This window comes from Lathyrus oleraceus, chromosome 4, assembly GCF_024323335.1.
Source record: "Lathyrus oleraceus cultivar Zhongwan6 chromosome 4, CAAS_Psat_ZW6_1.0, whole genome shotgun sequence".
NCBI lineage: Eukaryota > Viridiplantae > Streptophyta > Magnoliopsida > Fabales > Fabaceae > Lathyrus > Lathyrus oleraceus.
Window position 1 is genome coordinate 490,259,055 of NC_066582.1, and position 17,661 is coordinate 490,276,715.

At 32.6% G+C, this 17,661-nt stretch overlaps 2 protein-coding genes and 1 non-coding gene across 3 annotated transcripts; all 3 read left to right on the forward strand.

Moving 5' to 3' along the window:
• Window positions 1-542: 542 nt before the first annotated feature.
• On the forward strand, window positions 543-648 carry LOC127076919 (small nucleolar RNA R71). Its single transcript, XR_007786933.1, has one exon. It is a non-coding gene; the product is annotated as a small nucleolar RNA R71 (small nucleolar RNA).
• An 11,780-nt stretch (window positions 649-12,428) lies between these two features.
• On the forward strand, window positions 12,429-12,938 carry LOC127138153 (uncharacterized). The gene has a single exon (XM_051064550.1). It carries the CDS (start codon window positions 12,429-12,431, stop codon window positions 12,936-12,938), a length of 510 nt encoding a protein of 169 aa, XP_050920507.1.
• Window positions 12,939-15,698: 2,760 nt separating this feature from the next.
• Window positions 15,699-16,806, forward strand: LOC127138154 (uncharacterized). Its single transcript, XM_051064551.1, has 2 exons — window positions 15,699-16,187; window positions 16,291-16,806. Exons 1-2 carry the CDS (start codon window positions 15,699-15,701, stop codon window positions 16,804-16,806), a joined length of 1,005 nt encoding a protein of 334 aa, XP_050920508.1.
• Window positions 16,807-17,661: the final 855 nt, after the last annotated feature.

A 17,661-nucleotide genomic window follows, 5' to 3' on the forward strand; every position in this document is an offset into this window, starting at 1 on the left:
GGGGTTCCCTTTTGTCCATGAAATCCAGGTGGAATTACAGGTGGTGCATGACTGGTAGCAAACATATGATTATTGTTTTATACAAGAAATTGGAGTGATTTCTCCAACCAGGATTATAAGTATTAGAGTATGGGTTCCCTTGTTGGGCATAGTTTACCTGGTCAGGAACGAGTTTGGCTAACAATTGGCATTCAACACCAATATGGCCAGACACTCCATATATTTTGTAGTTTGGAGTTACAACGACTGAAGTAGTTGTATGTGTGATGCTTAGGTTATCTAACTTTTTGTATAACACATCCACCTTCACGATCATATGGTCGAAGTTACTAACTTCATGCATTCCACCCTTCTGGAGAGTCTTCTCAATGGGAGTGTGTTCTCTCCCCCATTGGTAATGATTTTGATCCATATGTTATATGAGCCTGTAAGCCTTATTGAATGGCTTGTTCATGAGATCCCTTCCTGCAGTGACATCTAAGGTCATTCTCATTTTGTAAAGAAGACCATTGTAGATGGGGTGAACTATGCGCCACTTTTCTAATATGTGATATGGGCATTCTCTCATTAGCTCCTTGAATCGCTCTCATGCTTTGAAGAGCGATTCCCCATCTTCCTACCTAACATATGTAATCTGGTTCCTAAGTTGTGTCGTCTTACTCGGCGAGAAGTATCTAGCTATGAACACTTTCTTAAGTTCATTCCACGTCGAAATGGAATAGGACAACAATGACTGTACCCATGCTCTGTACCTATCACTAAGAGATAATGGGAATAAGCAAAGTCGAGTGGCTTCCAGATCGACACCATTACACTTCAGAGTATCGTCGAATTGCACAAAGATAGAAATGTGCAAGTTTGCGTCCTCTGTTGGGTTTTCATACAATTGGTTCTACTATACTATATGTAGTAAAGAGGGTTTTAAATCAAAATTGTTAACCACTATAACATGATGAACAATGTTCAATTGAGGTTCTTCCTTTGAGGGCCCAACAAAATCCTTAAGGAGACATTGATTATTCTTCTCCATTTCTCTTTAAATTTGTTGTAATCGACATCTTACAAATAGATGACGCTTAATTTCAACGTCAGGCTTGGCGACATTCTTTGAGCTTCAGATTCTTCATGTACAACGAAAAGCAAGAGAAAAAAATAAAAACAAAAAATACCTTAGTCTAAATGGCGAAACAACAGAATTACAATATTGAAAAATTGATCCCCGACAATGGTGCCAAAAACTTGATATGCCGCAAGTGTGTGTATATATATATATATATATATATATATATATATATATATATATATAGAGAGAGAGAGAGAGAGAGAGAGTATAAAGAGTTATCATATCCACAAGACCGAATAACAAGTACAATTATCTATTACTTCTATATGTATCTAAGGCTACACGGAAACTAACATTTTGTGGAAAAAAGGCGAAATAACAAAATTTATTCAATATTAAAATAGGATACATAAACAATGATTTATATATACCAATTTTACTCATACAAATCACAACATCTAATCTTAATGAAAATTTTGTTTGATGTACAAAATACTAAACTAATGGTTACACCAACTTTCGTCGGCGCGTCACCGAACCTTAAACCTGCAAAGTAACAAATTTTTCAATATAAATTTAAAGTTTAAAATTCTTTTACAAGCTTAAAACAATTTCTCGATTAATTTATATATGCTTCCTCCATCTCAAAATCAAAAGTTTGAATTCCAAGGTCAGATACCATTTCTAGCGTTTTGGTGCGTAAACGGTATCTATGCGCTCCTATCTTTGTAGCAAGTCTTTACTTTTCGAAACATAAATTATAAACCAACATTTGAATTCTCGTTACGATTAATATTTAAGAGATTCACACAAATTCTATTGGTAAAATAGTTCTTATATTTCAGACTCTAAAGTAAACTACTCACACATGGTAAATGATGTAACAAAGTATGCATATAATGAATTCATAACTAAAAACAGTAAAAAGTTAAAGCTATAAATAATTGTAATTGCTTATGAAGTTAAAGGTGATACGAATGGATATTTTCATACAATAATACAATAATACATAATGTAATTGCAGTAGGAAACTAACTATGAAAGCTGAGAAATAATTGAATTTTTGCTTTAAACTAATGTTGAAATCTAACTTAAATTTAGTGCAAATGTGCTTGAATGATATTTACAATGTGTTAAAGTACTATTTATAGTGATTTTCGCACTCCAAATGCCCCAGAAATCATGCAGAATCATGGGGAGATCATGACGGAAATGGCTGAAACGGAGTGAGAAAATGTAGGAAAATTTATTCTTTCTTTTTATTTATATTTTCGTCTGATTCCTTCAGAAATCGATATCAATTGTCATATACCTGAAACACAGTGAAATATCCAATTTTTGCACTACCGCGTGACTGGAATACTATGAAAACATGGGAATAAACTAAATTAAAGGTGATAAAATTTGTGTGATTAGTATTCCCTTGTCCGACCGAGTGTTTCATTTGATGACAAATGCTAGAAACTCCTAAATCTCTTTGAAGAAGACTTCTTTTTTTCTTTAATGGAAATAACTCACCAAAAATACAATTAACTTGAGTTTCTATCTTGAAAAACATTCTTAAAATCATTAGTAACTCTAATGAATCATCTCATAACATGAAATCACAATCTCTCCTATAGTTAAGTAACACTCATACTCGCCAATGGTGTTTAGGTTTTGAGGTAAAAGATGATGTTTTTCAGAAAACGTCACACAAACCAAAGTTTCACTCGAGTAAAATGAATGTGTGAATGATGAACAATAAAAGTTATCAAGGTTCTATATAAAATCATGAGAGAGAAAATATTATTATATGTGTTAGAGATTTGAAAAATAAATAATGAAAATGACTATTTGATTCGATTTTGAGACTTATGATTGAAACAAATCTAGTGAAGGAACGAGTCAAATAAGAAAATGGGAAACCCATAATTTTGTTTAGTGGTTCAAGTTATGATTTGAGTCATGTGATTTGAATCATACTCAATCATTGTTTGAATCAAAATTCCAAAACTGATTTGAAAAACAAACATTTCGTTCAAGATTCGTATCAAACCAATCTATAACCTAAATCACGTTTCTAGAAACAAAATTCCATTTTCACATTCTTTCTCATATTTTGAATCAAGCATTCTCATGATTTGAATCATGTTTCTCAAAACAACTTTTGGAAAAATGAAAAACTCCATGATTCAAATAAAATATATGCATGATTCAAATCATGTTTTCCATACATTATTGATTTAAGACACAAAATTGTTGATTTGATTCAACTTGCATTGATATTTAATCAAAATCCCGTTTTATGTGTTGATCTATGTGCTTGTAGGTAAAGCCGTCAAAATGGGCTAGCCCATATGGGTTGATCCGATAAGCCCGAAAAATCAAAGAGTTTGAGCCTTAAAATTAGAGTCCATATTTTTTTGAAGATTTTTTAGCCCGACCCTAAAAACTACACTACCATTAGAGCTAGCGCGTATGGGCCACTGATAGCCCGTTAGGCCCGTATACCTATAAGTTCTTAAAAAATCATTAATATTTATATTATTTCACTCCAAAACAACACATTGATTTTTCTCATCTCTCTAAATTTTATCTTTATTCTATTCAATCTTTCACTTTTAAATATTGTACATTAATATAATCAATTTCATATTGAATTTTTGTGTTTTACTTGTTAGTTTGCTCATATTATATTAGTTTCTCTTATGTTAAATATTTGTGTATTATTATATACAATATAAACATATATTATATTTAAAAACATTTTATTGTATTTATAAAAAATAATATAGTAGTTAAATATATTATATTTAAAATAATACAAAATTTTATTGTATTTATTATAAATATTGGGTTTTATTTTAATTTTTGTATAAAAAATAAATTAAAAAATAGCCCATTTAGGGTCGGGTAGCCCGAAGCGTATATAGGACCGAGTTCGAGTAATAATTTTTGAGCCCATATTACAACATGACTTTATTTGGCCCAACCATAAGAAGCCCGAGACACGTCAGAGCTGACCCGTTAAGGATCGGGTAGCCCGTTTTTACAACTCTACTTGTAGGTATGGCCATAAATTTGTTTTGATGATGACAACTAATGAAGCAACAACTTTGAAGATAACAGATTTATAGGTCAAATAATTTGTGGATGTTGAGATTTCTCTATGACAGGGGGGTTAATTTAACTATCAAAGTAAAGTTTCCGATTATGGCGACTGGTCAAGAAGATATCCCAAGCCTCATTAGTTAGAAGATTGAAGGTCCATTGAAGTGTTAAGTCATGGTTGTATCTAGCAAGGGATAAAGATCTAAAGTTGTGAAAGTGAGAAAACTCGCCTGATCTTGCACTTCACATCTTAGAGTGATTAATTAAAATGTAAAAGTAAATCTTGGCGTACTGTACCACACACACACACACACACACACACACACACACACACACACACACACATACACACACACACACACACACACACACACACACACACATGCAAGCGCGCGCGCGCACACACACACACATAGAAAGTTTTCAAAACCCTCACTTATTTCACAAAAATTCTTGAAAATCTATATATGCTTATGTAGAATTGATTAAAGAGTATTTCTAAACAATTTGAGAAGTTTTTACACTGGCTAATTGATTAAGGACTTGATCCAATCATTTAGAGCAAGATCAATAACTTCTTAATTAATTAGAAAATCTTTTAATCGATTAATACATATAGTCACTTTAGGGGTTGACTTTTCTTGTATTAGGGTTGCCGTTTTTTAAGGTCTTTTAAATCAATAAATTGGCTCATGGATTATATCCATTTTGAGCCAAAATTTTCCTATATAAATTAGGATTTCCCTCATTTCATTTTGCATCGAATTTCTGGTTAGAAAATCTTTTATCTCTCTATTTTACTCTTTCTATTTTGTATTTGTTTTTCACAAAGATTGTCATAGTGTCGAAAGATCGAAAAACCCTTGTTAGAGTTTTTGTTACAATCAATGTTATGCCTTATATTATTTATTCAATAGTGGGGCTCTCTTGTGGATTGTATTTGTAAAGACTTAAAAGTTGCAAGATAAACTTGAAAATCTTTATTTGATTGTTGAAGGTTTGTGGGTTGATCCATTAAAAATCTCAAATCTGATCTTAGTGGAATTCTTAAGAGGAAACTCTTTAGGGCATGAGTAGGCCAAATGGTTCGACCAACCTAAATAAATATTGGATGCACTCTCTATAATATAAACATTTTAATTTTTTTTTTTAAAGTTTATCACAAATTTTGAATATCAAATTCACCCTCTCTTGTGTTTGGAGTCACTTGGTCAACAAATGTCATTAGAGCCTAACTTCTATTATAAGACTAATTATCTTAAGTGTATAAATGAGTTCAAATGATTAACTAAACATGCCCTAATACTTTAGTGGATAAGGGCATTGCTTTGTGAAAATATAATATAAGGATCTTCATAGAAGGGAGAGATTATGATATTTAGAAAGCTGTGAAAAATAATAGATTTATTTCCACACATCAAGTTAATGTCTAATTATAAACAAAGACACAAATGATTGGACCAAATAAGAAAAAGAAAAAGTACAATATAATTTAAAAGTTAAAACTATCATCATTATAACTCTTGGTCTTAATGAGTTTTTGTGTGTCTGTGAGACTATAAAATAAACGCATGACACCTTTTAAGTTACCCATGAAGATATAAGGTAAAATGGGCTAGAATGGACACATTAATCCATTAGTATGAACTTTTTAGAATAAAAATAGGAGAAAATATTTATGATATGCAAAAATGATTCATTCACATTTTGAATCACATGAGAAATCTGGGGAAAGTATTTAAAAATGAGAATTTGGTTGTAAAAGTTCTTAGATGCTAAATCATAGTCCGAGTAAAAGTTCTTAGATGCTAAATCATAGTCCGATTAAGCTAGCTCAGTTTGTAGCAGTACATGGACATCAAATGTAGGGCCAAAGATTCGAACCTGCGACATCCCACTTATTCATCTTTAAAGGGTGAATTTCCTTCCACTTCGCTACTTGGCAAAAAAAAGATGTTAATCTATAGTTGACAACCAAAAGTATTTGTGATTTTTGAATATAGTGACTTGTCATCCATGGACTTAGCTACTTTATTTGGTAAATTTCAGGAACATAATGCTGATTATTCAAAACTTCTAATGATTTCTGAAGCATGAAAAATAACAAGATCATAACAAAAAAAGTAAGATCTTCTTTTACTCCTACATGTTATTTATGTGGAAAGAAATGACGGATAAAACGAAATTATCCTCAGAACCAGAACCATGGAAGAAACATAAATCAAAATCAAAGAAAGTTTAAGAAACCTCATAAAAAATCTAATAAAGCCTACATTTACTGGGATGAAAATAACTTGGAATCCTGGGATGAGGAAGAAGAAATCATTTATTCCATGGAGAATCACGAATAAGACGGGGTAACTTCATATTTCTTTTATAATGACTTATTTCGCTTATGTGAGAAATTAAACAACGAATCAAGTAAATTGAAACTTCTTGTCTCCATATCTAAAATGACTATTTCTTCCATTGATTTAGAAAATAAAAAATTATTGGAAGAAATAGAAAGTCTCAAAGAAAGACATAACATTGTAGTTCAAAGTCATTTCTCTTCTCATGAAGTTTTAGTTGAACTTACCATGTGTGATAAATATGATATTTTAAAAAATAAAGTTGATGATCTTCAAAATACACTTGATGAGTTTTGAAAAATAAATTTGATGATATTCTTTTAGGAAGTCAAAGAGCCTATTATAATAAAGCTGATTTAGATTATGAATATAAGAATAAAATTAAAAGCTTCAATGACATATGTCATGCTCATCAAACTTATAAATGCAAAACTCTCAAATGCAATTATTGTAACAAAAATGACCATGTTGCTCTATTTTGCTTTATAAAGAAAGGTCATGAAAAAACATGGTCATCAACCTTTCTATTTTAATAAAGAATACCATGATCCCAAAATGAAAAACATGTCTTCTTCATCATATTTCGCTAATTATGACCCTCATGAGAAATCTAGCAAAAAAAAAATCCACACTAACATTAGATGATCCACAATGATTTGGGTATCTAAAGTTAAGACCTAAGTTTATGATGTTTGAATGTTTTACAGTATCAAAAACTAAGTGGTGCCTTGATATTGGTTGTTTAAAGTATATGATTGAATATAAATCTCTATTCTCTTCCTTTACTCCTAAAAAAGGTGGATATATTTTTTTAATGAAAACAACAAAGGAGAAACTATTGGTATTTATATCATTAGCAAGATCCCCAATCCAACAATTGGGATGTTATCTCAGTCAATAGTTTAAAACATACTTTCTTGAGTATTAGTCAATTATGTGACAAAGATAATAATGTTATCTTTGATTCTTCTGAATGCATGGTTATAAAATCAAAATTAAATCAAACCATATTTACTAGTTCATGAAGTGGAAATACCTACACTATAAATTTAAACATAATCCCTTCAAATGATTTATATATTCTAATAACGAGGTTGAATCTCACATATGACATAGCAGAGTAGCTCACATCCACATTGATCATCTGAATACGTTGGTCTACAATGATTTAGTAATCGTTTTGCCAAACTTGTAGTTTGAAAATAAATGGTTATGCGATGTGTGCCAAAAATTTAAATAAGTAAATGCCTTATTTAAATCTAAAATTATTGTTTCTAAAAATAGGTCTTTACAACGTTTGCGTGAATTACTGCCCACTTAGTTGTGGATGACTACTTTCACTATACATGGACGATCTTCTTATCTCTTAAAAAGGACGCATTTGTCTCCATTCAAAAATTTGCCAAGGTTATGCAGAAACAAAAAGACTTAAACCTTGCATCAATCAAAAGTGATCATGGTGGTGAGTTCCAAAATGTGGATTTAGATAACTATTACATTGAGCATAGAATTGAATGCACTTTTTCAGTTCCATGAACTTCCCGACAAAATGGGTTAGTGGAACATAAAAATAGATGGCTTGAAGAGCCAGCGAGGATGATGCTTAATGGGATTATTCTTCATAAGTAGTTTTAGGTTGATGCAGTAAGCACGACTTGATATGCGATAAATCATATTTCAATAAGACCAATTCTAAAGCAGACACCCTATGAGTTATAAAAAAGAAGGAAGCCTAAGAATTCTCAGCTCCATGTGTTCGGATGCAAATATTTTATTCTCAATAACGAGAAAGATAATCTTGGATGATGAAGGACTCTTTTTAAGATATTCCATTTCTAGTAAAAAAAATTGAGTTCTTAATAAAATAACTTGGTCTATAGAAGAATCAGTTTGTGTTACCTTTGATTAAACTAATCCAAAGTAAGTAGAAGTATATGTTTTCTACTATGCAGATATTTTGGATAAAATATCTCTAGAAGACAAAAATCAAGATCAAGATCACAAAAAAGAACAATATCATGGTAAATATACAGATAAAGATCAAGACCAAAGTTAATCATAAGATCATAAAAGCAAGGATTCAAACACTAATCATCAATATCTTTGAAAAGAATGGAGAACCGCAAGAAGTCGTCCAATCTAGAATGTCATTTGAGACATTTCTAAAGGAGTCACACATGACAGTCCATTAACTAGGTATGTAACCTTAGGGATTTTGTTTCAAAAATTAAACAAAAGGATGTGAATGGAGCCCTCATTGACGAACATTAGTCTCTTGCTATACTAGAAGAGTTTAGTCAATTTGAGAGAAATAATGTTTTTGAACTTGTTCATAAACCTTCATCTAATCTAGTTATTGGAACCAAGTGAATCTTTTGCAACAAGTTTGATGAAAATGGAATTGTTTTATGAGATAAAACAAGATTTATTCTGAAATGTTACAATCAACATGAAGGCATCGATTTCAAGGAAATATATGCGCATGTAGCTTGATTAGAGGCTATTATAATTCTTATCCTTCTCATGCATTTTGGATTTCAATTTCTATCAAATGGATGTAAAGGGCACTTTCAAATTATGTTTTCAAACTAAAAAAAAATCTCCATGGTTTAAAACAAGCCCCTCGGGCTTGGTATGACCATTTGATCAAGTTTCTTCTTGATTTTTTTTAAAGATGGAAGGTTGATAAAACTCTTTTATTTAGAAAACTTAGCATGGCATTTTACTTATGAAAATTTATGTCCATGACATCATCTTCATTGCTACTAACAAATCCTTGTGCCATGAATTTTCAAATATGACGTGGAATGAATTCGAGATGTATATGATGGAGGAGATGTTGTACTTTCTTGGACTGCAGATTCATTAGTCAAAGGAAGGTACCTTCATAAATCAAGAAAAATACTATAAATAATTTCTAAAGAGATTCAACATGGATAAATCCAAGTCAATCATAACCTATATGAGTATGTCACAAAGATTAGAGAATGACATAATGGAAAGGTAGTAAACGAGAGAAAATTTTGAGGTATGAAAGTATCTATCCTTTATCTTACTACATCTCATCCTGATATCTTGTTTCGTGTCTACCTGTGTGCTTGTTTTCATGAAAATCCTTAAAAATCACACATCACTACGATAAAACTCATTATAAGGTATCTCAGTAGCACACCACTTATTGGTTTATGGTACGCTAAAGGGACCAATTGTAACTTAGTTGGATTCCTTGATTCTGATTTCATTGGGTACAAATTGGATAGGAAAGGTATCAGTGATACATGTCATTTTCTAGGAAACTCGCTTATCTCACGAAATGGAAAGAAACAAGCAAGTGTTGTGTTATCCACAACTGAAGCATAATATGTTATTGCAGGTAGTTATTATGCGCATGATATCTGTATGAAACAACAGTTAAGTAATTATGGAGTTAATCTCCTAACTTCCTCGCTAAAATGCGATAACACTAGTGCCATAAACCTCATAAAAATCTGGTACTTCACTATCATAATAAACATGTTGGGGTTAGGCACCATTTTATTAGGGATCATGTTGAAAAAGGGGATTGTGCAATTGAGTTTGTGTCCTCATTTAATCAACTAGCATATATTTTTATGAAGAATCTTAAACCACTCATGCATAGATTAATCTACTAAATTTTTTTCTCCGTCCTCTTCTTCCCTTTTCTCTATGCATTTTACATGATCTGTGTGCTTGAGTTTTTCTCGCCTTTTTTATTATACCAAAGTCGAAAAAGTATACTCTCATGGGGAGTAGAGTATACACTCTTTATTAACATGGGGAGTTTGATCATTCAAAATTTTTACCCTTAATTTAATGTTTACCACCTCCCTAGGAGATTCCTTGTCATCCTAAAATAGGGGGAGAATATGGATCTATGCGCTTGCAGGTATGGTCATCAATTGGTTTTGATGATGACAACTGATGAAGCAACAATTTGAACATAACAACTCCATATGTAAAGTTTATGATGAAGACACCTGATCAAGAAGATATGTCAACCCTTATTAGTCAGAAGATTCAAATTCCAGTTAAAGTGCTAAATCATGATTGTACCCAACAATGGAACTTGAAGATCTGTAGTTGTGAAAGTGTGAAAGCTCGCATGATCATGAGATTCATGTCTTAGAGTAATAAGTTAAAATGTAAAAGGTCAAGATTAAGTCTTGACATACTATTACAATCACATACACACATAAAATGTTTTTAAAACCTTCTCTTATTTCATAAAATCTCTTGAAAACCTATCTTGTCTTATGTGGAATTGATTAAGGAGTTTTTTTATTCAATTAGGGAAGGCTTTACACTGCATAATTGGTTAAGGACTTGGTCCAATCGATTAAGTCAAGGTAAAAGACCTCTTAATCGATTAATGCATATATTCATTTTAGGGTTTAGTTTTTAGGATTAGGGTAGCCGTTTTTGAAGGTGTTTTATCAAATAAAAAAATTGGACCATCAATTATTTCCATTTTGAGCCAAATTTTTTCCTATATAAATGAGATATTTCCTCATTTCATTTTGCACCAAAATTCTAATTAGAAAACCTTTTATCTCTCTTCTACTCACAAAGATTACTGTAGTGCCGAAAAATCCTTGTGAGAGTTTTTGTTGTAATCAATATGATGCCATATTTTCTTTATTCAAGATTGTGGCTCTCATGTAGATTATATTTATAAAGACTTAAATGTTGCAAGTCAAACCTCATTAAAAAGAACTTGGTTGAAGGTTATTGAGCTTAGCCCGTATTAAAAGCTCTATTTGATTATTGAAGGTTCATGGGTTGATCTTGTAAAAACTCAAATTTAATCTTAGTGTACCGCTCAAGAGAAAACTCTTGGGGACATGAGTATGCCAAGTGATTAGGCTGGACTTGTATAAATCTCTTGTGCGCTCTCTCTAAACTATTACATCTTTAATTTTTGTTGATTATATTATTTTTGTTGTGTTTCTCTTTTCATCTTCTTCATTCTTCTTAGCCTCAAATATAAATATTTTAAAAGTATTTTTTTAAAAGTTAATCATGAATTTTGAATATCACAATTTCCCATCTTGTATTTGGAGTCACTTAATAGTCTTATTCCAATCAACCATATGTATGAATCAACCAGTCATATCATATCAACCAAAATTTCTCACAACTTTATCCAAGAACTCACAGAGAGAGGAAGTCAACACATTTGCATACCCTAAATATATAAAGAAGAAAGAGCAACCTTATCCAAAGACTTCAGTGATCCTCTTAAATGAATTTATCAATTAAATCATCAAGTCATTCCATACAAAGGGAAAAAAGTAAGAAGATAAATATTTTTTTCTAAGACCACGAAAAAGTTTAAAGTGTTCGGTCTTACTGGCAGAAAAAATAAAAAAGATATTATTCACGATTAAAGATGATTTCAAAAAGAAAAATAAATAAATTATTATCATGAATAAAATATACTAAGATGGATTTAGTTAAAAAGAGCAAACAAATAAATAAAAAAGAAAAAGAAAAGAAAAGAAAATTATATAGAATATAATGTTATGTTAGTGTAGAGAAAAGGATAAGTAACACCATAAACTCACACAAAAATAAGATTTAAAAATTCAAACTCATTACACAGAAAATATTTAATCTAATAATATTTATCCTGAGAGTTGAATTAGGTAATATAGAATTAACAAAATATTTTGGGCATTTGACCATGGTTGATGAATTCAGTGTCACGGTCGAATAAGTCCACTTTGATGATCTTTTTTGGCTCTGATTTCGAAGAGTAAAATTCTCAAGGCTTTAATGATTTTCGTCCAATTTTTATGATATGAAGTGTCTACAAGATTATCAACAAATTATTGGTAGGTAGGTTGAATAAGTTAACTGGTAAATTAATCTCTCCCAACCAATATGCTTTTTTGGATAACATGAACATGTTAGATAGGGCTTCGTTCGTAAATGAACTGATTGATCTAGAGAAAGCTTTCGATTCCGTTTATTGGGGATACTGGTTGAATTTATTGCAACACATAAAGTTTGGCTCTAAGTGGATTAGATGGATTCAAAATTGTATTTGTAACAATTCAGGCTCCATTCTGATCAATGGTAGTCCTTCTAAAGATTTTATAACTGAGAGGAGGTTCCGTCAAGGGGATTTGTTATCGCCTTTCCTTTTCTTGATTTCGGAAGAAGGTATCGTCGGGCTGATGAGAAATGCCAGGTCATTCTTAAGTTTCTCTCCTTTTTTAGTGGATGCAGCTTTAGGTTATGACTTGGTTCAATATGCGGATGATATGATCATCATGGGAAAGACTTGTTGGGATAATATTTGGGCTATTAAGCCGGTTCTCTGTGGTTTTGGATTGGTATCGGGTTTGCGTATTAGTTTCAGCAAGAGTAAGATAACTGGTTGTCATGTAAATCAAGATTTTCTGTAGGCAGCTTCTGATTTTCTGAATTGTGCTATTTGCAAAGTTCCTTTTCTTATCTTGGTATCCCTATAAGGTCTAATCCTCGCAGGTGCACTATTTGGAGTGTAACACCCCTTTTTCTACCCCAAAATACTTAACATATAATCAGAATGGATAAACACACATATAAACGAAAGGGCGTCACATCGACGTTTTCAAAAACTAAAAGCTTTCAAAAACAAACATCATTCATCATCAATATACAATACACCTGGTCATTTAAAATAACACACTTCAAATATCATGAGTCATCAAGAATATGCGTTCGCAGCGGAAAATAATGAATACTCATGTATTTCATAAAATGATCCATGTCCCATACCATGATCATCTCTCAATAATCTCCTCAAGATAAAATAAAACCATATCCAGAATATTTGGCATATGGCCTCTCAAACAGCAATTGCAATTAAACATGTTCACAAGTAATAACATAATACATATCCAAATAAGACATGGGTTCAATACTACTAAACTACCCCGTGTTACATGACCAGAGCATTGACTCATTACCTAGTCTCTAAGCTAAAACACGGAAACTCTCCGACTAAATCTCGAGTGAGCTACCGTCTACTTACTTCAGCAATACTACTCTTGAGTATCTGTACGATGCCCATGTAAAGGCAACATTCAAACAGAAAGGGTGAGCATTCAAATCATTATGAAGAAGTATCATAAGGCACAATGATTAAATCAACAATTAACGGAATTCATCACACCTTGTATAACCATGTCAATAATATTAACCAACATTTATTTCACATGTTTCAACATCCATCAAAACTCAAGGAGTATGATATTAAAATCCAATACTATATTCCCAATATACACATAACTACAATTATCACATAATCACATATTTTGCCAAGTTATGTATCCAAACATCACCAAATTAAATTACCATATCTCATACACACATCACAATCACAACACTACATACACTCAATTATCACATAACTCTAATGTGACTCAATGCAAGACATGTGACTCTATGCATGTGGTACCGCAACGTGAACCCAACGTTTCACCGCTTTCCGATTCAATATCTAGAATCCAAGCCACGCTTCCAATCCGGACAAGATCAAAGCCACTACGTCTATTTCCAATTAAGGATCAACGTCTACTACGCCTATTTCCAATTAAGGATCAACGTATATGTGAACCCACGGTTTCACGGCTTTCCGATTTAATATCTAGAATCCAAGCCACTACGTCTATTTCCAATTAAGGATCAACGTCTGCTACGCCTATTTCCAATTAAGGATCAACGTCTATGTGAACCCACAGTTTCACCGCTTTCCGATTCAATATTTAGAATCCAAGCCACTACGTCTATTTCCAATTAAGGATCAACGTCTGGTATGTCTATTTCCATTCAAGGATCAACGTCTATTACCATGTGAACCCACAGTTTCACCGCTTCCACCATGAAGCCGACCATGCCATGAATGAATGTACAAATACCACACATATGCAATTAAGATCATCTCTACCATCTTAACATTCCACATATCACCATAATTCAACTCTATGAATTATCCACCAATGGTACATATACACATTCATAACAATTACACCATTCACATAATATGCAATTAAGATCATCTGTACTATCTTAACATTTCACATATCACCATATATAAACTAATTATCAAATACACACAATTAGATTTCATTTCAAAATGATTACAGCATTTAAAATCCTCAATTTGTCATTTTTCAATAGTGTTAACCGGTTAACGCATTTAAGTAACCGATTAACGCGAACCAAAACGCACTCCCTGGCAGATTTCAACAGTGTTAACCGGTTAACGCTTTTGGTTAATCGGTTAACGCGAAACAGAAAGCAATTCCTGGCAGATTTTCAACAGTGTTAACCGGTTAACGCATTTGGGTAACCGGTTAACGCAAAACAGAATGCAATTTTCTGCGCAGATTTTTAACAAGTAACCGGTTAACGCTCGGAGGGTAACCGGTTAACACAAAATAGAATGCAGAATTTTCTGCGTTTTTCATCGTTGGAGGACTTTCGGACCTCCGATTTCGATTCCGTAAAAAGCCAAACGCTTAGAAAATTATAACTCATACAATACTCTAAGTATATAAAGTTAATTTTCATTTTTAACACAATTAAATCATCACAAATCAAGAATACTCATCAAAACCTAACAATTCCGAAATCATAAAAATTAGGGTTTCAGCCTAAACATATTTCTACCCATTGACCCAATCATACTAACCCATAATAATAAGGATTCCCCCCTTACCTCTTCAATTTTCTGGAAACCTTAGCTTCTCTCTTGTTCTTCCCCTCTTCTCCTTACTTTTCCTTTTTTCTTTCTCTATTGCCGTCAATGATCAAATGAATCCTACTTCTCACTCTCCTACCTCTTATATTCTAGTATTATATTTGGGCTTAAAGAATGATACCTCTAATTTAATTATTAGGCCCAATAAGACCTAATATTAAAATATCTCTAATTAGTTCAATTAAATTAAACTAACACAATATACCCACCAAGTTAATTAATTCAATTATTCAATTATATCTCATTTCAACTAAATAACTAATTAACACACCGAATTAATTAATATAATCAATTATTATACTACCTAACAACCAATTAATTAATTAACACTCCAAATAAATAAAATAAAATATAATAATAATAATATAAGGTAACTGGTAAATTAATCTCTCCCAACCAATATGCTTTTTTGGATAACATGAACATGTTAGATGGGGCTCCGTTCGTAAATGAACTGATTGATCTAGAGAAAACTTTCGATTTTGTTTATTGGGGACACTGGTTGAATTTATTGCAACACATAAAGTTTGGCTCTAAGTGGATTAGATGGATTCAAAATTGTATTTGTAACAATTCGGGCTCCATTCTGATCAATGGTAGTCCTTCTAAAGATTTTATAACTGAGAGGAGGTTCCGTCAAGGGGATTTGTTATCTCCTTTCCTTTTCTTGATTTCGGAAGAAGGTATCGTCGGGCTGATGAGAAATGCCAGGTCATTCTTAAGTTTCTCTCCTTTTTTAGTGGATGCAGCTTTAGGTTATGACTTGGTTCAATATGCGGATGATATGATCATCATGGGAAAGACTTGTTGGGATAATATTTGGGCTATTAAGCCGGTTTTCTGTGGTTTTGGATTGGTATCGGGTTTGCGTATTAGTTTCAGCAAGAGTAAGATAACTGGTTGTCATGTAAATCAAGATTTTCTGTAGGCAGCTTCTGATTTTCTGAATTGTGCTATTTGCAAAGTTCCTTTTCTTATCTTGGTATCCCTATATGGTCTAATCCTCGCAGGTGCACTACTTGGAGCCTATCCTCTTGAAGCTTCGTAACAAATTGGCTATTTGGAAAGGGAAGAAGGTTTTGCTAGGCGTTAGAGTTACACTCATAAATGCGGTTCTGAACTCTCTCCATGTGTTTTATTTCCCGTTCTATAAAGCCCCTAAATGGGCTGTTAAAGAGATTATTGGTATTCAACGTGATTTTCTTTGGGGAGGTTTGGAAAATGAGAAGAAGCATATCAATTGGGTTTCTTGGTCTTCCATCTGCAAACATAAGCTTCAAGGCGGTCTTGGAATTAAATGTGAGCTTTTCATTCTAGCTTTGCTTGGAAAATGGGATTGGAGGATTATGTCGGATTCTAGCGCCTTATGGCTCCCACTTATGCGTTTCAAATATAGTGACATTAGGGCGTTGGTTTTGGATCATTCTTTCCAGGTTAAGTGTACAAAGCAATCTCTCTGGTGGCGTGACTTAAGGTTGGCAATGGGTTATATGGATGAGAACCTTGGCTGTTTAGGAGCAGTGTAACCTGTAAATTGGGAAAAGGGGTCAATATTGATTTTTGGAATAATAAGGGGTGCGAAATAAGACCGTTTAAATGCTCATTCCTGAGTATTTTTGAAACATTTCGTCCTAGAAGTAAAGTCATTGATCCTGGCTGTTGGATGCGGGATAGGTGGTTTTGAAACACTGATTTGTTACCTCCTTCTGAAAACTTAATGGCTGCAAATTCTGAGTGCAAGGAGCTGGAGGCCATCTTCATCGGTATAAGCCAAAATCATGATTTAGCTTATAAGTTCATTTGATGGAGGGATCCAGTTGGGTTTTTCATTAGATCGACTTATACTACTTTGTTAAAGGGCCGACTTGGTTTGTCCACGTTAAACGCTTTCGAGGAAATAACTTTTAGGTTGATTTAGTCTTCTAACACTCCTAGTAATATCCAAGCTTTTGTATGGAGACTCATCTTGAATAGGCTTCAGACTAAGGATGAGTTAGCAAAATAGAATGTGTTATTTAGGCAGCATAATTTGGTGTGTCCGCTTTGTTTGGGTTCAGAGCAATCACATCAGCATTTACTCATTCTTTTCCCGGTTATGGTTTTGTTTGGGATAAAATCTACAATTGGCTCAACTTGACTTTGGAGATCGATAATTTATCTATGATGGATCGCTTGTTTCTTTTCTAAAAGTTCATTAAGGAGAAGTTTGGTAAGAAGTTTAAATTTAAGAAGTTTAGGTTGTTATGTTGAATGTCCACCTTTTGGGCTATTTGGCTCATGTGTAATGATAATCTTTTCAAGAGTGGGATTAAAGGAGAAATATTGTTCTTCTTTCTATGTTGTTATCTTGGAATTGGTTAAGAGTTAGATTCAAATGGCCT